Here is a 21,952-nt window from a genome sequence, read left to right on the forward strand (position 1 = left end):
GTGTGTGTGTGTGTGTGTGTGTGTGTGTGTATATATATATATATATATATATATATATATATGTGTGTGTGTGTGTGTGTGTATGTATGTATATGGGTTAGAAATTCAAGGTATTGGTTGTGGTAAGGAGATTGTGTAAGATGTTATTTCAGTGTTTGTTTTATGTGTAAAGTTTGACTGTTAAATTTTAATCAAACATCACCCGTTGGCCATGTTATTAATACAAGAGTATCATTACGAATGTTGTGAATTCCATAAGTAACAAATTGGGGGCTCATCCAGGACTTGTTCTAAAAAAATTGTTTAAATTGAGTGGAATTATTTACAATCAACAAATATGGGAAGGGTGTCTGAATGGTTGAAATTAGAAAAACCTCTAAGAGAAGTTCTTGAGTCTATGAAAACGACAGTTATTGGATTCGTGTGAACAATTAGAAATAGATTGCAAACAGTTAATGAAAAAAAGAGGAGCCTTGATTGTGGGCAGAATGGTGGAGAGTGTGTTGGGACTCTATCATGAAAAAAGATGATCCTGCATCCAAACGTTTCGAATATAATTTGAAGTTAAAAGAGTTGGAATGGCAAAGAGAATTAGAATTATCAAGGTTAGAAAAGGAAATGGAATTAAGAAAGTTAGAAATTGAAAAGGAAAAAAGAATTGGACTAAAAGAGCTTGAAATTAAAAACCAAGAGTTCTAGCATAAAATTATTACTAAAATTTGACCCTAGTCATCATATTAAAATGGTACCACCATTCAATGAACATCAGGTAGAAAAATATTTTCAACATTTTGAGAAGGTAGCCCAAAGTTTAGAATGGCCTTGGCAGTTCCTGGTCAGTTTTATTGCAAAGTGTCATTAGAGGCAAATTTCAAGAAGCTTATAGTGCACTCTCGAATGACAGTTGTGCAAAATATGATGTTGTAAAACCTGCAATTCTCAAAGCCTAGGAATTAATTCCTGAGGGATACAGGCAAAAATTTCGTAATTATCGACAACCAAAACCATGTGGGAGTCACCCCTGAGAAAAGTTTATTTTAAAATGTGATGCACATCTAAAAAGTTGAATGACAACTTTGAAAATCTGAAACAATTGATTTTGGTGGAAGAATTTAAAAGGTTTGTTAAGGATGATGTCAAGACTTATTTTCACAAGAGGAAAGTAGAAACTTTGCAACAGGCTTCCACATAGGCTGATGATTTTGTCTTAACTCACACAGTTAGATTCAATAAGCCCAAACACTTTGATTCTCCCCCTCATAGAAATGGAGATAGTAGTAGTAGTAGTTCCAATGGGCATTCAGTTAGTGATTACAAGCCCTCCTTTGCTTCTATTTCTGGTCAAAGTTGCTAGTCAAGTTCAAGAACAGGTATGAAGTCCATTCAGTTAGGTTATAGTGCTCTTGTTTGTCATTATTGTAGGAGTAGGGGTCACGTAATTTCCAAATGTTGAACTCTGAAAGCAAAAAATAAATGTCACCTAATGCTCTTGTTTCTTCACATAAGTGTCATTGCAAGTCTGAACCTGTAAAAAAAAAGAATTTCTACCATTTGTGTCAGAGGGTTGTGTCAATTAGTAAGAATAAATCTAATCCCATGCCTATTAGAATTCTTCGGGATGCTTGGGCTACTCAGTCTCTGTTATTGCAGGGGAGACTGCCTTTTTCTAGTGAGTCAACCACTGGTGAATTTATTGTAGCCCAGAGCATTGAGGGTAGCTTTGTGAATGTATCTCTGCATAAAGTTTATTTACAGTCTGACTTGGTCTCAGGAATTGTTACTGTAGATGTTAGGCCTACTTTGCTAGTTAAAGGTGTATCTTTGCTGCTGGGTAATAACTTGGCTGGTAGTCAGGTGACTAGTGATCCATGTGTTGTTTCAAAGCCAAGCCTTTGTGAGGATAGTAAATTGGTTGAGGCAGGAATATTAGATTTTTTATAGCCTATAGAGTGACTTGAGCGATGGCCAAAAAGTCATCAGTAGATACTGAAAATTCAGCAAAGCTTAAAGCTGTGTTACAAGATGATTTTATTGATTTGTCATATGCATTTATGTCCCATAACAAGGACAATGATCATCCTTCTGTTTTCAGAGATGAAGTTTGTAAGGGGTCTGACAGGTGAAGTATTGTGAAGGTTGAGTTGGTAAGTAAGCTTCTTTTAGAGCAGGGGAGAAATGCTGTGATTGCTGTACTTGTGAATAAGGCCCTACCTGTGAATGAATTAGACTGTCCCTGTTGGATATTTCATTAAGGATGGTGTACTCGTGAGAAAATGGTATTAAGTATTAATACCAAGTCATAATGTCATTGTTATCATAAGAAATATGTATGAAGGTGTTAAATTTTAGTACTTGACTAGGATATAGAAAATTTGCTATTTTTGCCAAATTTTCTTTGTTAGGTGGGGAGGTGTTACATGTTTTTGGCTTCCTTACCCCTTTACTAACTTAGTAATGTTAAATGAATATATTATTTGCTTCCTTACCCCCATTTCAACTTAGTGATATGTATTTGTTTTTTCTGTGATCGGGCAATCACCACTTAGCAACAGTTTATATATAAGCATAGTTATATATGGGTTAGAAATTCAAGGTATTGGTTGTGGTAAGAAGATTGTGTAAGGTGTTTGTTTTTATATATAAATTTTGACTATTAAATTTTTAATTAAACATCACCTGATGCCTGTGTTATTAATACCTGAATATCATTACAGAGATCGGCATATTCCACATGTGACAATATTCATATAGGAGGTTCTAGTGGTAATGCAAATGAAATATGAAAACAGGAAGATAAATTATTTTTATTCTTATGAAAATACACCGTCCACCCACTCACTCAATAAAGGCTCTGTAAATTCAAAGATAAATCTTTAGTACAAACACTCTACTGAAAAATGCCTCTTTGTATACAAGAGGCTTACAATGTTTACTAAAAGCCTGCTAAATTTTGTGAAGGCACTTGTAGTATATTATGAATTATGATCAGTAGTACTATATATATATATATATATATATATGTGTGTGTGTGTGTGTGTATATATGATTACAGTAGCTTATTACCACTTTTTCTAGGATTAAGTGTTAAATCATTGTCATCCTTAATAGTTTATATGAACATCTAAGTCTAATTATTAACTAGTAATTAGATACTATAATTACTAACTAGTTCTTATTGTTTCAGCTGCTAATCTGCTGCCATGAAGATTCTGAGAAAGACTATGTCTGTGTTGGTAGTGGCTGGAGTTTCATCTCGTGGTCTTTTTGATAAACACTGGAAAGCATATTCTCAAGCCCAGGTAGAGATCATGTGGAAAAGGCATGATCCATCCTGGCAGAGGAGGCAAGAATATAGCCTATTCTCTCTACAGACAATCAGCATTTAAAACATGGGATGTGAAATGGAATTAATTATGCAGCAAGGCTAATTTCGCAACCGCTTCATTCTGGCACTTGCATAAACTTATGACTGGCACTGGAACCAAACCATAGGGATATCAGTTATTTACAATTATAATGATACCTCACTCTGTACAGCTAAAGACCAAAGCAAGGCCTTCATGCACAAATACATTAACTGATGCTACCATGGTGACATACAGGAGAGGCCCAAACTACAGCAGTTTCTATTTAAGTCCAATATGAAAGCCATCTTTAACTTGTACAAGATACAAAGAGCCATAAATAGATTTAAAGATGGAGTTCAAGGTATGGATAGTGTAAGAATCTACACCTCTAAGAAGGTTAAAGAAACAGAATTGTTGAAGCTAGTGTTGATATATCAGCATAGCTAGCATCTCTGAAATATGAACTTGTGTCTGTCAAATCCTTACTCAAACCCATGAAGAATCATTCATTTCATAAACGCCATCAAATCATTGCCCCATCATCATTAAGTGACTATTGTAGTGGAAGAAAATTCTGGATCAGTGCTGCTGAATTTGCAGCTGATGCATGAGAAGGCTTTGAAGCTGGTCAGAATAACTTGGCAAAAGTTTTAGATGTGGAAGATACCTACAGTAGAATCCAGCTGCCCATTCTTGCTGGCAAAATGCTCAGAGTAGTCATCAGTGTAACATGCTAGTTTGTTCATAGCTGCACTAACTACCAGAAGATGCATCATGAAGCATGGAATCTGACAATCAGACTGGATTGCCATCAGTACTGGTCTACTTTAAGGAATCACTACTTTTTCAAGTACTATTTGATGTTTACATTGTAGATATAGCCTGCCTTGAAAATCTAATGAAATGCCATGTGCTAACATTTGCTGTTGGCATCTGGTGTACAGCAGAGGATCTAGCAGATTTCAACTTGAAAACAATATGCAACCATCTCTTAGTAGGGTGAGCAACTGAGAAGTTTTGTAGTGACACAGGAATAGTCATCAATCCTACCAGTCACAGCCATATTCTGCAAACTCAACAATGTATATGCTGATGAGGACAAACCATCACCATTTTTTGTGGGCACTGTTATCCTTTTAGAAGAAACTGTAATGTACTTGGTGACAATTTTTGACTGACAATTTCATCAGCCACATTCACACCATAACCAGAGCTATCTCGGGCATCAATGCACTGAAAGATGTAACAGGAAATAGAGCCAAGGAATTTCACTTATGTTATAACAAAGTCTTATCCATCACCTCCTGGACTATATACTACTGATGATCAGTATGAGGGCTACATAGCTGGATAAAATTAAAAAAATGCAAAACTCCTGTTTAAGACTGGATGTATATACCAAGCCATGTAGAGATAAAGCTAAAAGAGGAAGCTGAAATCCAGCTCAACTCTACTGGCAGGATATCAACTACCTCTGCATTGGTAAGGTGAAGGGAGCAACCATGGAAGGTATTCATTGATTTTCAGGGGAAAGGAAACTGCTGAAAGTACAAAGAATGGAAGTTTATCTTTTTTTCATTGTGAATTGTATGATGGGAAGCTTTCTGTTCAGGAAATAGAAAAAGATAAACTGACATTCCTTTACATGACGATTACTAAGACATGCAACTCATACCACAGGATCCACAGATATGGGTAAGGAACTTGACTATAAATCAAACCACTCCAACAGTGTAAAGACAGACAATTATAGGCTGCCTAGTTTCTAGAATTAACAAGATTTCTAAGACTGAAGAACATGGAAGAAAACTCTCTTTAACAACGGATACTAAGAACACTTGATAAAGACTAAACACCGATAATAGACAGTAAGAAATTTAAAGACATACAACCATTCTCTCCTATGTCAGAGGGCTCTTTAATAACAGCAACAAGTTGGGATAGTGTTCAGAAGCCACAACATAATAATATCACAATTAGTATACTCCATACCATGTGAAGACCCAATGCAGAAAGGGAAAAACTTTTACAGCATCTTATGTGAATGTGGATTCCAATGCATTGGAGAAACAAAAAAGATTTGCAAGAGAAGCAAAATAGAAGTTTAACTGATAACATCCTCAGTCTATATAGCATAGGAGTCAGCAAAAGCTGGATACCCATCTTAAAACAGAAACCACAGTAAATTGAATAACATCCAGTTATCCATCAAGCAAACCATAGTATAGAATCCAACCACTTCCAACACAAAAATAGTCTTTCTCAGGACTTCCCAGAAAATGTTGGCTGATTAGCAGCCCAAACATTGGATAAAAACTAGTTAGTAACTATTATCTAGTTATAAAAAAAGAATACATAAATAAGAACAACTAAAAACTAATTAATAGTCACTTATTAATGATAATGATTGTCTGATTCCCACAATTTTACCATAAGTACTCAGGCATTAAATATTGGGTATTCCTAATGCTCTTGAGCTTGAATAGTAGAGAATACATTTATTAATGGAAGGAATTTTGTACTGCTGAGAGAAAATAATAGGTACTTGCATATCATAGGTTTTATATCCCAAATTTATAATAAGTCATGAAAATTTAGATTTTTTTTTTGTGTAAAGAAAGGCATAAATTTCAATGTTTATTTTTCAAATGATATTTAAGTTAGGAAGATTTAAAAATTTGTACTATTAACAGAAAGGATTAGATGCTTTACTATACAATGAAAGTTGTGTACAGTTGCAGAAGATGCAAAATTTAGTTAAGAGTGGTTGGTTTCTTTCTTTTTTTATATATATATATATATCTTTAAGATGCTTTTCCAGAGGAATTTTTGTGCCTGATATTAAGATCATTAGCTGCATGGTTGCATAGTGTGCATACTTATAATACTGTATAATCAGTATGTAAAAATTGATAATAAATTTTGTGTGTTCTTTTCTTGTATTATAAATTTGTTACTAATTACCTAAATGCTGTTTTTTTTTTCTGTAATATTGTATTTAATGTATAGTGTGTTGGTTAAAACATGCTAATGCATCTTCATCTGATTTATACTCTTGTCATTAATAACATTGAAAGTGTTATCTCCCTTGTTTGTATTATTTAGTGTGTTATGTAACTATTTGTCACACCATTTCTGCCCATAAACTTCAAGGTATCACATTTCAGAAGTGATTTGGTTATGGACTTAATATTATTTCTTATTGAACTATGTATTAATAAATTACCTGAGTGACTGTAAGGTTGGCATTAATATACAACACAGGTTGCATGGCATAAAATTTTGAAGTCAATTGAATCTGCTAGAAGATCTCATCGTGAAACCTCATCAAGGAAATGATGTTGTCATGTTTAACAAAGTGTTTTAGTATTGATAGTTTTATTTAATACTTAATGTAATGTTTCAGACTCTGATTAAAATAATCATAGAAATTAAATTACACGGGTATTCATTAATTGTGAAAAAATATCAATTTCTGAAGTTTATGATCAGGTTCACCCAGTTGGTTCACATTGATGTTTGGTAGGTTCTTTCAGAAATATGAAAATAACAAGGTCTTGTTTCAAATATTGGTATGTATAACTGTTAGTTGATAGGTTTTTAGTTGATATTACAACTCCCTTTCTGGAAAATTGACTTACAGTAAATTAATTTTGAATTGTCAATTAGTATGAAAGAATTAGTTTCAACATATTTTCTGTGCCAGTTTTGGAATTAAATCTCTGTACATATACTACTTTCTCTGAAATATCTGTACATGCTGGTCTTGATTTCAACAAAATGAATTAACAAACTCATTGGTCATTAAAATTTTGAAATTTGCCACAGAGCAGTCATATGTTCTTTTTAATGGAGTAATTTATGATCAGCTGAATTTTGCTGGGAGTTCAATACTTGCCCCTAGCTTAGATAATCTCTTTATTTGGTATTTTGAACAGAATTAATTGAAATTATCATTTAAAATATTAAATCATACCGTAAACTTATTGATGATGCTCTTATCTTTGTATAAAGCATGCGAGTTCATTTTAAATAATTAGGTGCAAGTAAGTAGTGTATGATATAATAAGAAAGATTCTTGGGCTTTTTTGGATATATTTTACTACTTTTTCTGCCTTTTAATTCAAGAGAAACTTCATATTTTAGTGCATAGGATATAAAACCTTAACAGTGACTTTCATTGATTTCACAAAGATCTTAAAATTTCATAGTATTTTCTACAAAACTGATTTTCCCATTTCATGTATCAATATTGATTATTTATCAGTTATAGACTATATCCCTTCTATGCTTTATTCTGAGTCAAACTCTTGATGTATTTCACTTTGTAATTTTAGGAGGGGGAATCTTAACTTTCAGTTTCTTGTAATTTAAATATTGATGGCATCAAATGAAGTTTTAAGCAAACCATTGTGAATAAAAAATATTCATTATGGGAGAGAAGTAAAAAAAAAGTTCTGATATGTTGTGGGTGCAAATGTATATGTTGGCATTCAAACCATTGTATGTTGTAAAATCAGCTTGCACAATGGTGTAACATATTCATAATGAAATTAGTGTAAGTTAAATATAGTGTATTGCTTACATAAAATTAAGCTTTTGCACAAGATATTGTGGGCAGAAATATTCATGTAAATATTTTGTTTATGCAAGTGTAATGTTTTAATTTTTTTTCGTCATTGTATTTAATGTTAGTACATGGATGAATGCAAGATTTTAGGAGTTATGCTAAGAGCTAGTCCATTTAATTGAGAGAAACATGCAAAAACCTGGACAAATTGGAAAAATACTTTATTTATAAATATTTTATAGTGATATAGGTTTTTACTCTGTGAGTGTGTGTACTTCCTATTTAGTTTAATTCTTAACTGTATGTTTTTACTGTATTTGTTTGCAGACTTACTGTTTGAATATTATGACCATGTATGCTTGTTTCTATAGTACACTTATTCATTACCAAAGTAACACTCCATATTTGTTACATGAAGTTGCATGCCTTAACTTCTAAAATACAAAAACAAACAATATCATGAATGATATTAATGGTGACAAAAAATTCTTAAATGCTAAAATTTTCATAGCTTTTTCAAGATTTTAAGAGTTTAACACAATAACAAATGTACAAAGTTTTATCATCAGGTATCTTGTGGTAATGAAACATTATGCATTTACAACTGTGCTAAACTTGTAATAGTTTTCTTTGTTACCCATTCAAGCCATCTCTAAACTTTATTTGTCTCAAAGTGGGTTCCTTGTCATTTGAATTTAGTTCTCAGTTTTATTCTTATTACTCTATCAATGCACATACACAAAATAGAGATATCCATTTGATTATATTAGAAACTGAACTACAGTTTTAAGTATGTTAAAACTACAAAAACGTTCTGTAGAATATACTGCACTTGCTGGATTTTAAGAATTTTGTTTTTACTTTTTACATGTAGAAAAAACATTATGGAACAATAAATGATAAATGTAAACATTTAGCACTATTTTTATATTTGCTTAATAAATATGCAAAATAGTATAAAACATTTTCTTAAATTTCAATTACTACACCTATAAGATATGTGTGAGACTTAGATTTTTTCACTGCAGCTTAGTGTACTGTTAAAAACTGCACCTTCTCTCTTTACATAAAACACAGAAATGGGAGAGAATTAAAGGGCAACAAAATGTGCTCTTTTTTTTTGGGGGGGGGTCATAAAAATATTCAAACCTTGTTTTAACTGTACTTTTTAAATCAAAATAACTACAGTAAGTGTAGTAGGATTTTTGACTATTAATTAAATCTAAACTTTTGTTACTTATAGAAAATTTTACCAGAGCTTAAGAAATATTTAAATTTGAAAATTTTATGGGAATTTTGCTTTTGGGAATGAGTCAAACTATTGGTTTCAAAAAACGTCTGGATTCGTCTATGTATTTACAGTCATTTTTAAACACAAACATTACTTCTCTTATGAATCATCTGAATTTGCATCATGTAAAAATAAAAAGATAATTTGACTGAAACTAACTTTTTCAGCAAAAATGACCTTGTTCAGAAGACAAAGGAGAATCCTGAAAATCCCAAAGATGTGGAAGTAGCCAATGAGAACACACTTATGATTGATCCCAGTAGGTAAGTGACAGCATATATCAGAATATTGTGCAGTATGAGATGATTTAGTGTGATATAAACATTCTATGTCAAGATGAGTTGACTTGAGTACTAAGGAACTAAGATAAATATTCCATGAAGGATGAAGTAAACGTTCTTATGACACAAATATTCTAAGTTGAGATGAAATGATCCGAGAACCAATAACAAAATAACTTTGGTAAAGAGAAGACGACTCTTCCAATTATGGAAAGTTCATGAACTTAAACACCTTTTGAACCATCCTTCTATTCCTGTTTACACTGATGGTTTGAAATCAGGTGACTCTGTAGGCTCTGCCATGGTTTGCTGTGGCTCAGAAGTTGCTTGCAGGATTCCCTCTACGGTTTGTGTTCAGTGCCGAGTTGTATGCCATTTCTATTGCCCTGAATCATGTAGAAGCTATGCAGTACACTGATTGTACTACTTAAACTGACTCTCTTAGCTCTCAACTGGCTGTGGAATTGCTAAACTTTAGTTCTCATCGATATTCATCAATGGCTGGCCCATTTTTCTATATCTTCCATTAGTATCCAGTTTTCTGGGTAACTGGCCATGTAGATATTTGTGGGAACAAGCTTGCTGATACCGTGGCTATCCTGTACATGGACTATAGTCCTGTATTGAAGGCTTGGCTTCACACTAGTTAGCAGTTTACTTGGAATGAGCAAGCTTTTCCAGATCAAACTTTGTGTTGTTCTTTGGCTGTCATGTTTCCATAAGGATCAGAAGGAGGAACTTGTCCTGGCTAGGCTACACATTGGTCAGTTTTTTAACCCATCGTTTTCTTTTATGTGGGACTGCTCCACCAATGTGTGGCCTTTGTGACACCCATGTCACAATAGCCCACATTTTACTGTTGTGCTGATGTTATACCATTACTACAGCAGGAGTAGCTTCTTACTGAAAGCATGTTGTTTGTACTCCACATTATGAAGAAAATGTTTTATCAAAGCTTTATTCTCATGTGATCCTTTCATGTAAGTGAATAAATAAGGACATTTAAATAAAGAGAAATTATTATTTAATATTTATACTAACTATTACATTCTTAGTCAGAAAGATCATGTTTATTTAGGTTTACTGCATTCCAGTGGTCTTGAAAAGAAAATGTATCATCTTACAGCTGCTCAATGTGCCAAAATTAAATTCAGTAGCATTATTTTTACTTTGATTGTTTAGAATAAAACTGTAATGAATAGTAATACAACTATTATCATTAAAAAATACTGTATTCAAATTATGTCCATAAATGTATTTTGTTGCTTTATGCTTATTACTAGTATAGACCTGATTCCATATTGGTTTTCCTAATGTTATTCCTTTCAAATGAGACTTGTACTAAACTACAGAAGGTGCTAATTGAAATGGTAAAAATAAAATGTATTTATCACCAAAAAACTAATGTCTAAGAGTATAGGAACAATGAAGTAAGTTCACTCACTGTTTTTATTTTCTGCTTAAGCTTCTGTATCATTTATTTGTGTTCCTTATGTTGATTTTGTTTCTGTAAATCACTACATGCAAGCTTATGTAAAGGGGGTTAACTTTTTATCTTTGAACAGCTTGATTTTATATGTAATTCTTTGGAATCATTCTATTTTTCAGTAATAAAGATGCCACAAGAGAAGAGAATGACAAAAACAAAGCACTAAAAGGATTTAACACAAACTTGTCTAAAAATAGTGAAGTGTAACTGCTCATCAGAAGTAAAAGCAACATTTTATAGTTTAATTGTTTATTAAAAGCCACATGCTACATTTTGTAAAATAAATTGTTTATAATTTTATAATAAAAAAATAAATACATTCACTGGTAGCAATAGCAAAACAGTTTTGCTCAATGGCTATAAAGTTATTGTAATAATGACATACTAGAACTTTGTAACCCATCTGCTCTGAACTTTTTTATGACTGGTGCTATTGTTACTAGTGTAGTGCATGTAATCTTTTAAGACTAAGTACACAAGATTAAAGAGTTTAAGAAATGGATAAGGTGCAAGATTATTGTTATACCATGTTTAACCTCCATCTAATAATTTTTGTGATTGCAAAATATGAGTTAGTCCTTTTTTTTTTTGTCATCAAAAACTCAAATCACTTAAAATAGCATATTTTCACTCTTTTTGTTGTTGTAAGACTTCATTCTTTGTAAAAGACTTGTATTAATTGTTTTAAATTCATTTATGCCAATGATTTTACTGATTTTATTTACCTTTTGTACAAATTGTAACTGCTTATTCCTCAATCTGTGCTGTTACAGTCTATTAAAGAGAAAAAATATTTGATTCCATTACTAAAAAATCAGTGGTTGCTCACATATTGGGGGGAGTATTAATATTATATGTAATGCATTGTGGTTCAGGTATGTAAAATTATAGTTCTGAATATCTTTCAATAAAACAAGTGTGAAATTAGTGTTTTAAATACTTGTTCATTGGTGTTATAAATGTATATTTTCCAGCAGTAGCTAACTTTATCAACATTTAATAAGCCAACACTAGTAAGTGAACTTTGTTTCTGCTATTACTGCTAATCTCCAGAAACTATTTAAATACATCATATTTATAAATAAAAATTCACTTTTTGCTCACTTGAAAGGTTCAGTATTCTGTTCTTGATGTGACTCAACAATAATGAAAGTATTGATTGAAGAAACCCTCCTAGCTAAATTTACTCTTGCTCAGATTGAAAGTGATTAGAACAATGATTATGATGTGACTTCATCCATAACAGGCGTAAAACATTGATGGTGTCCTCAAATCTATAACCTGATTTTCTTGCTCATGAAGTTTGTAACAACTTTAACAAAGATTTCTATGTGAAATTTGAGGGACAAATGTCAGTGTATGTTGTATGTACTGTTACATTCTAACATAAATTTGTTATCCATCAAACTAGCAGAGCAGGGATTCTGCATTGGTTGTTGAGCCCAACAAAACTTTAAATAAATGAGATCTTATGCTGTTTTTTTCTCTCAGTGTTGTTTGGAAATTTTCACAAAATTCCAAGATCATGAATACATTGTGCATGATAGTAATACATGTTAACCAGCTGACCATGATGTAAGATGAAGTAAAACTGTTGTGATCCCTTAAAAATCAATACTCTGATGTTGTAGTAGTGTAATACTAAATATTCCATATTTATTTTACATATGTATGCCTTTAGCAGTATAAAATTAACACTTGATGTTTTACTTCATAACTTTAGTTGGATATTAGCAAAAAGCTTTAAGCTGTTATTGTTGGAATCTACTAAATAGACTAACTTTCAAAATTTGTCAAGGAATCTATTTCTCATTTCACCATTTGTCTAGTGTGTTAAGGTAAATCAACTGTACGTTTTCATGTTCTATGGAGTTCTCTGTCTTGTTTTTATACTTTCATAGGAAATGAACCCATTGCTTTCTACAGCATTATTCTTAAACTGATGGTACTGATTTGAAAATCTATGATTTTTTACCTAATAATTTTTATAAGAACTGTTTTCTGACCTGTGTGTTATGTACATATACATAAAATAAAATAAAACACTTATCTTAAATTGTAGTATATATTCAATATTATTAGAAAAAGTATGTTATGCCCAAAACAGTTAAAATGTCATGACATGTACAAAAAACATGCCATTCAAAAAGTACTTGAGTAGCAATTTTGAACATGTCTGTAGTGTATTTTATTTGTAATGTCACTTTATTTTCCAAATAATCAATTTTGTTACAATATACTTGTAGTACTTAAATACAATTTGTTTAGAAATTGTATTATATTAAGTGTCAAATTAACTGATTCTGTGATTTTTGAGTTTGGTTGCCTATCTTTCTGTTCTTTTAATTTTATTAGATCCAAACTAAAAAACTGATGGATCAAAAAATGAACAGAAAACAGCTAAAAAGATAATTATGGGTGTTTTACAATTTTATAAGAACTGTTTTCTGGCCCACTGTGTTATGTTGTATATGCTTAAAAAGACAAAGAAATTGATGACTGTATTGATAAAACAAATAAAATTATTGAATTTACAACTGAGCATATAGGTGACAATAGATAAAATAATGCTGAACAAAGAATTGTGCATGTGGAATGGATTATGTACAGACAAACCAAAGTTAGTCAGTAGATGGTTGAACTGATTACAGGTAATTAGCTACATGGGGTGTTGAGTCTTGTAAATGAATGACCATGAATAATTACCATATTATAAACAGTCCGGCAGAATAATCAAAGTATTCAGTCTGACAATGAAAGGAATTGTTGGTTGAACCAACAGTCAAATCTGTATGGTCAAGTGGAGTGATCACTTTAGGCTTTTGCTAATACCACCTACATTAAACTATGTACAGAAGTTCATTTTTTATCTCTAAAATACTCACCCAGTCTCCTTTTAATAGCTTTTACTATACCTGAAGGCAAACCATTTGATAAGCTGACCACCCTATTAGAAAAGTAATACTGCCTAAATTGGAGTCATACCCAAGTTTTCCCATATCTAAAACTTGTGTTCTCTATTCTACTTCTGTGGGGTAAATAGGGAGAAAATAATTAGGTTATGCTATCTAGAGGCAGGAGTAGAGCATATAATTGACAGAGGAAGTGATATAGGATGTTAGCAATGATGCAGTATTTTTAGTGCACAGGGGAGCTAATGATGTAGGGAAAGTAGGTCGGAGGATCTAATTGATAAGGATATTTAAAGAAAGCCATAACAGCTTAATTCTGCTAAAACTTAATTGTGAGGATGAAATTTTAAGTAGAGTACTAGGGCTGAATACTATACTTATGTTAGTATGTAGGGATGAACAATTGGCTGGTTGGATTTGTGGGAGCAGTTCGATGGAAAGTGGGAGATTTTTTGGAACAGATGATTTACATATAAATAGAGTAGAGGCTTTGTTAGGGCAGCTTCATACTAGGAATAGACAGTGGTGAGCATCAGAATATTGGGAAAATAAAATAAGTTTTAATGTTGGAACAAAGTGGTGTTTGGGTATAGTGCCAACAAAACCTTGGCATCTGTACAATGCTCTGCATTAGCTTTGTAATGCGTCACTTTGTAGGATTCCATGGTGGGTGGGGTCAGTGGGCACTGAAGTTTTTCCATTTTGTATGGATCCCTAGTGACCTCCAAAAAAAAATACGTTGATAGGAAAGTGACCACGTTTGGAAGACATTGAACAGCAGTCTCCATCCAATTCTGCACCTGTACCTCTTTTTATCATGTATTTTACATCAGACAAATATTTAAGGCAAATATCTCCCTTTTTTATTCAAAAGGTGTAAGAGGGGCTTGCTGCCTCTCCAAAGTCAGTGAAGAAGTTAGGATCTGGGGACATCTTGGTGGAAATATGTACACCAAAACACAGTGAACTCCTGAAATCGAAGGCCATTGGGGATATACTTATTGAGGTTATTCCACATGTTACTTTGAATTCCTCTTGAGGAGGGATTATTAAGAGGGATTTGTAAAACATCCACGAGTCTGAAATCCTCACTGGATTCTCCAGTCAAGGAGTTTCTGCAGTGCCGTATCTCCACTCGTAAAGAAGGACTTATGCTGCCTACCAATGTTCTTGTATTGACATCACATTGTCACGTCCACCTCCCACTTTCAAGGCAAGTTATTTGAACTATAAGATATGGTTTTATATTCCTAACCCTCTCATGTGTTTCCAGTGTCAGCAGTTTGGACATTTAAAAGCATTTTGTCGTAGTTCTTTGACGTGTGCTTGTTGTGGTGGCACAGACCATGACGTCTACGAGTGTCAATTGGACCTTCACTGCGTCAATTATCGTGGTTCCCACCCCTCTTACTTTATATCTTGACCTTAGTTTTTGGCGGAAAAGCGTACAGCATTTAAGAACTATTAAAAACATTTCTTATCCAGAGGCTCGGAATTTGTTGTTCTCTGTTCCACTGCTACAGTGGGAGTGTAGACAGATCTTTCTGTGCCTCCATCAGAGTCCTTCTCACACCGGGTGAAGAGTCTTGCCCTCCATGGTTGCATGAGTTGACAAGTCAGCATTTACTCCTATGTCTGTCCCCACCATTGCTTCTAGTGACTGCTTGGGTCCATCTTCTGCCCCGAGGTGTAGAACCATTATTCCGTCACGCCTTCAGTCACTAGTCTCGTATTTCAACAGAGATCTGCCCAATCGACCAGGGGCAGGTTCCATAGAAGTCTACAGACCTACTTCTAGTAAAGAAAAACGGCGTGGTCGTAAACAGAAGGGTTGTCCGCCCAGTTCTCCTCCACCTAAGTAAAAATGGCCACTTTGATTTCCGGATTAGAACCAAAACCTCGACAGTTCCACTGTTAGATAGATCAACAGCAGTAAAAGCATACACTCTATGGAACGACCCCTCCCATCAATATCAGCACCACCCCAGATGGTATTGTGCCCATTAGTCTCTCAGAATTAAAAAGGGAGACACCAACTGTTCAATGAGAGCATCAAGGTCTGATTGATCATAAGTCTCTCCAAGAAACAGGAAAAGAGAACAAATAGTGATGGTATGACCCACAGAAACATGGATGGCTATGGCCTCCAATGGTATATCGAGTGACACAGACAAGGTGGGCACGTGCTGGTCGACCAACAGTGCCACCCCTCCTGGCACTCATCCATTACACAACCTGTCATTCCGGTATAAAGAAAACTACTGAAAGGGGACTGTATCAGCAAGTTTCAGGAATGTTTCCCGTAAGGAAAGACACAGGATGATAGGAATCGATCAAGATATAAATGTCAGGATCCCCCTAACTCCTCTTTTTTCAAGATAAAACAAGTTCAGACATCTTACCTTTTATGTGGCACCTTGCCAAGTGCCTACATACTTCAGAAAATTCAGATACACCAAATCGACATTCATATTATCATCTACATAAGCAGCAACCTCTTCAACGAATGTCAAAATATTATTAGATCAAGTTTGGTTTGGTTGTTTGGCACAAAGCAACAGGGCTATCTGTGCCAAACCACCAGTATAAAAGAAAAACTAAAACACTATAAAATGTAAAAATAATTCCAGGTACAAACTACTCAAAGCCCAAAAAAAGTTAACTAAAGTGAATAAAAAAGGCCAATGGCCCGTAAAAAGTTAAAAACAATCAAGTTGAGCACTGTCCTATCGCTATTGACACCGCACAACATCAGAAAGTATGCGTCTAAAGAGGTGCCGCCACTCACGGTCGTATCGACAGTAAAACGTGGACTATTGTGACTTGAGTGTCACAAAGACCACACATTGGCAGATCAGACGCAGATAAAAGAAAATGATGAATTAAAAAACTTTGACCAATGCATAGCCTAGCCACAACAACTTCCTCACAATCCTTACAGAAACTAGAAGCTCAAAACACAAAATCTTCTATCCCCAAATTGACTGTCAATTGGCGTGAAGCCGTGCCTTGATCACAGGACCATAGTCCATAAGTGGAACAGGCAAAGCTATGACAGCACCAGAGCAGATGGACTTAGCTGCAGTGTCAGTAAGCTCATTCCCATGAATATCGACATGGCCAGGTATCCAGAAAACTAGACAGAAGTGGAAGACAGAGAAAAGTGAGCGAGTCGTTTCTGAATAGCGTCGAGAACAGGGTGAGAACTTACATTAAACAATTCCAACACCAATATGTAAATAGTGCAGTTAGTGTACTGCTCAAATTCTACGTAATCCAAGACAAAAGAAATCGCATACAATTCGGCAGTGAATACAAACTGTACAGGGAATCATGTGAGCAACCACCGAGCTACAACAAACCATGGCAGAACCCACAAGAGTTACCTGACTTCGAATCATCCGTGAAAACAGGAACAGAAGAATAGTTCAAGAGATGTTTGGCAAAGAGAAGATACTTTCAATTGGGAGTTCCTGCTTTCCTCAGATGACTCAAAGAAAGGTCACAGGTGAGAATGATAATGGTGGGATGGGCTGATCACACTTGGCAATGGCATCCAATGACAGACCAAATTCAGCCAGCTGTGCCTGGATATGAAGGCCAAAAGGAAAAATAGGCAGGCCGTCTATTGCAAAAGAGTCTAGCCCACAGAGGAAGGAAGACACAACCCCAGGTGTGATGCAATGGTAAGGATAGAAGCTTAGTAGCATATTGCAAAGAAAGTTGCAAATGGCAGAGCAGGTTTGTGGGACTCAGTGTACTGACTCTGGACTGGCAAAGAGTGGAAAGCCCCAGAGCGTGAACAGGGTGCAGCATCTTTAAGGCAGAGAGCCTGTCAGAACCATAGATCCACAGTCTAGCTTGGAACATATAAGAGCACGACAGATCTTCAACACAGAACATTGATGTTCAAGGATGTTCAGTGCATTTGTACACTTGACACATAGCTGCTTGATGTGGGAAATGAAAGTAATCTTACAGTCAAAAATAAGCCCAAGCCTCAGGAACCATGGGAAGAACATCTTTACAGAGATAAAGCTCAGGATCATGATGCAAGCCCCGCTGGTGACAAAAGTGCGTGCAAACGGTTTTAGACGACGTGAAGGTGAAATTTATTTGCTATGGTTCACTGCAATATGTTGGTGAGGGCAGTTTGAAGCTGCTGCTCAATAAACCTCATGTTGGAAAGCCAAAAGAGCTATGCAATTCATTGACATAGAGCCTGTTTGCAACAATAGGAGGAACTTGTTTTGTGATAGCATTAATCTTGATACTGAAACGGGTGTCACTCAAGACACAGCCACGAGGGACTTCAAATTCCTGTGTCAAAAAAAAAAACGGGAAAGGATCGAACCCACACCAATTTGGAATCGCCTGTCAAGTAAAAGGGGTAAATGTCCATGCAACCAATAGGAATGGAGGTCCCACAAAATGTCCCACCTACACATAGTGTTGCAAACCTTCTGAAGTTCGAAGACAATGGACACAAGGTGTTTTCTCTAGAGGAAGGCTTCCCTTATAGAGGTTAAGTCAAATCAGATGATCCACAGTGGAGCACTATTGGTGGAACCCACATTGGGTGGGTGAGAGGAGGTTTTTTGATTTAAGAAATCAAACAACTTCTTCTCCAAAACCTTACAGAGACAACTAGACAAAACAGTAGGATGATAATTAGAAGGAATTTTGTTATCATTCACGGCTTTGAAAAAGGAAGAACAATAGCCCTGTAACAAGCATCTGGAAAAACATTTTCCTGCCAGATCTAATTAAAAAGTACTTGAAGAGCAAGAGAGGCAGGAGAGAGACGATGCAGCATCTTATAGTGAATGTCATTAGGTCCAACTGATGTACTGCCAGACCAATGAATTGCAAGCTGAAGTTCCAGCAGTGCAAAACGGCGATTATAGCCATAGAGATGATAAGCCCGAAAGGAAAGAGGCGATTGTGCTACCCGAAACTTGATGGCCAAGAAGGCAGGGGAGAAACATAAGTGCTGGAGAGATAAGCAAAGCTCTCCCCAAAAGTATTGATGATGCTCCGAACATCAACTTCTTGGCCATTGGAAAGCAAGATGAAAATAGTACTTCCCATTGACCTTTCGAATCTTGTTTCAGATAACTTTGGAACTGGTGGTAGAAAAAATACTGGTGGTGAACTTAATCCAACATTCCTTCTGGCTTTGACATCTGACCAGCCAAGCATGGGCACAGGGCTGCTGGAAAGAGTGCAATACCTGCAAATTGATATCCCTAAGCTCATTTTTGATCCTTCCATGTCTGCTGGCAGGCGGGAGACCACCATGGACAAGAATACTATAGGAAACGTATTGAAGTTTTGAGGATTGAACGAATAGCTGACTGAATGATACAATCCGTTACTGCCTTCACACAGTCGTTAATAGATGTAAAACAAAGAACAGCAGGATCTAGTTCCGAGAGAGTGCTGAAGGAGAGCCCGTCAGTCTGCTCCAACTTCTACTGTTGCATTCAGGTTGGGAGGCATCGACCACAGCCAACCTTCCTCAAAACGATGGGAAAAATGATCACTGCCCCATGGAACACTGTGAACCCTCCAAGGAAAACGATAGAAAAGTGAAGAGGAACAGATAGAGTTAAATATATTTAGAGTTAGATTAGTGGTAGAAGGCACAAGATTATTATTATTAAAGGAGTTAAAGCCCAGTGTTACATGTATTACACCTTGGAATTCTGCAGTTGATCCTTTGCCCTTTCTCATTTTCATTAATGGCAACGATAATGAAACCAGTAAATCGGTAATTTTTGCAGATATTTTGACAATTTGGTGAGCTGGGCTGTTACATGAGAAATGCCTTTTAAGGTAAAATTATGCTATTTCTCATCTGAATATTAATGATGAAGGGAAAACAACGTGAAACTGAAGAGGAAAACTTCTATGCATGACTGTTAGAAAATCTCCAAAACCTACTAAAAAATGTAAATTGGGTGATAACAAAGCAAACATTATTTCATTTTATAAACTACTAGGCTGTCCCATTTACTAAACTAAATTCCAAAATAAGACACTCAAAACCAGCCCTTATCATTCCAACATCTACCAAGCCTTTCTTTAAACTCCATTAAGTTACTGCAGCCAACTCTCAAAGCAATCCATTCCAAAGGCCAACAATGTTGTTAGAAAAATAAAGCTGTTTTAGCTTAAGATGACTCTTATGTCCCCTAGTCCTACCATTCTTATGAAAAATCAATGATGCAAAAACACAATCAATTCACTTAACAAGTTTAAACACCTTAATAAAGATTACATCAGATTCTTGAGGTAGCAAGTTGGTTAAAAGTGAAAAATAAAGAAGATTTGCATTAGCAGATAAGTATGTTGTTCAAAACTTCCTAGGCAGATGCAGTTCATTAATAACACCTTAAAGCATACTTTCCTGTCTAAACCATCTCTCAAGCTAAAACAAAAAAGAAATATATATCACAAAAGTATATTGTTATGTAAAAACACGTTAAAGAGATAATTATATATAACAAAAATGTACAAGTTTTATTTTCATGGTTAGCAAATGTCATCCTTTCAACAAAACATACACAACCTAACGAAAACAATCTTTCAGTGAACTTAGAGGTGGATTTTTTATGAAGAGCTGAAAGTCCAAGCAGTTTTACTTGTATAACTGCGAAGTTCAAAAAGCATATGCATGTTCAATTATGAAAACTAAAGGCAAGGTTTGGACACTTGGTATTCACTAATGAGCATTAATAATTTTAACAGTTGCATAATATCTGCCTGGGATTATTGTACAATTATATTTGGTTTTAAGATTAAGACTAATATCTTAGCCCCAAATTTTTAATACTACGAGATATAAACTATTGGAACAGGCTGTTTAGTAAGAATGATTGTTTCAAGCAAGAAACCTTTGAGGACAGAACTGTATATTACCCATCAATATTAAAATTAGAAAAAATAGATGCAAATGCCAAACTTAGCCCAAATGGTTTGAAAAATTGAAGAAAATGCATTACAGATAAAGAAAAATTAAACATACTGCTAAAATGAAAAACTTGGCGACTTATAAAATAACTGCTCAACTGATTAAAAGGGATACCAGGTAATCAAAAAGGGCATATTAAACTTTGGTAGGAAATGTAAACACAAACAGTAAAGTCTAAGGGAAAAGAACTAGGCCTTTAAAAATAAAGATTGACGGGTTTTGACCGATGATTATGTGATGGTAACGAACGGGCATGCTTTTTTTTTCCTCCTCAGTTTTTACTCGGGAATATGAAGGGTAGATCTCCATCTGGAAGATTATCTAACATCTTTGAGTGAAGGTAGGATCAAACCAGCGTAAGATTCAAAAATTCATGGCATACCTTGGCTAGGTATATTTATTTTAGGATAATGAGGCAAGGAAAAGTACAGGTTCATAACCTCTAAACCTTAAGTTGTTATTAATGAATACATTAAATATGTTGGAAAATTAAAAATTAGCTTATTTCAAGAAGTGGGAGTCAATTTACAGATAAGTACAATCCAATCAGTTTTACTTCCGTGGTTGGAATATTACTGAGATGTGTAATTAGAAAATAACCAGAACATTTGTACAAGACTTGTATTATCACAGATAGTTGGCAACGATAATGCAGATTATTACGTGTATACATTGATCTTGTGAAAGCTTACGATAACATGCTACATAAGACTTCTTACGACGATCAGCTGGCCAAAGGATTTTGTGACTTACTTCCTGAGCTATCGAGCAGTTTCACTAAAAGGGATATCCATGGGATATTAGATGATAGCTGCCGTTTAACAATTCTTAGGATGGCTGGTGCCAGTAGATGTAGTGCCTAGAACATCAGTAGTTTGCCCAACTGAAAAATGATAGCTAAAAGCTCGAAAACTCAGTTGAAAGGGCGTGCAATCCTTACTTTATGAGGTATTGACTGATTTTCTGTGGTGAAATGTCTGATGTTTCACAAGAATCATTCACCTGTTCTAGCCAAGAAACGAGAGGTCTGTGGAGCATGTCACACCATCTTTACTAGATGTTTTATGATACACATGATAAAGATAA

At 34.7% G+C, this 21,952-nt stretch overlaps 1 protein-coding gene across 1 annotated transcript in view; it reads left to right on the plus strand.

Moving 5' to 3' along the window:
* The window catches only part of LOC106471272 (fasciclin-2-like), a 29,132-nt gene extending 17,938 nt beyond the window's left edge, over positions 1-11,194 (plus strand). The window contains exons 6-7 of the mRNA XM_022399882.1: positions 9,376-9,471; positions 11,098-11,194. Coding sequence (XP_022255590.1) covers positions 9,376-9,471; positions 11,098-11,185 — 184 coding nt within the window. The 3' untranslated portion in view covers positions 11,186-11,194. The remainder of the gene's footprint in view (positions 1-9,375; positions 9,472-11,097) is intronic.
* The last annotated feature ends 10,758 nt before the right edge of the window (positions 11,195-21,952 follow it).

Source organism: Limulus polyphemus, unplaced genomic scaffold (assembly GCF_000517525.1).
Source record: "Limulus polyphemus unplaced genomic scaffold, Limulus_polyphemus-2.1.2 Scaffold4509, whole genome shotgun sequence".
NCBI lineage: Eukaryota > Metazoa > Arthropoda > Merostomata > Xiphosura > Limulidae > Limulus > Limulus polyphemus.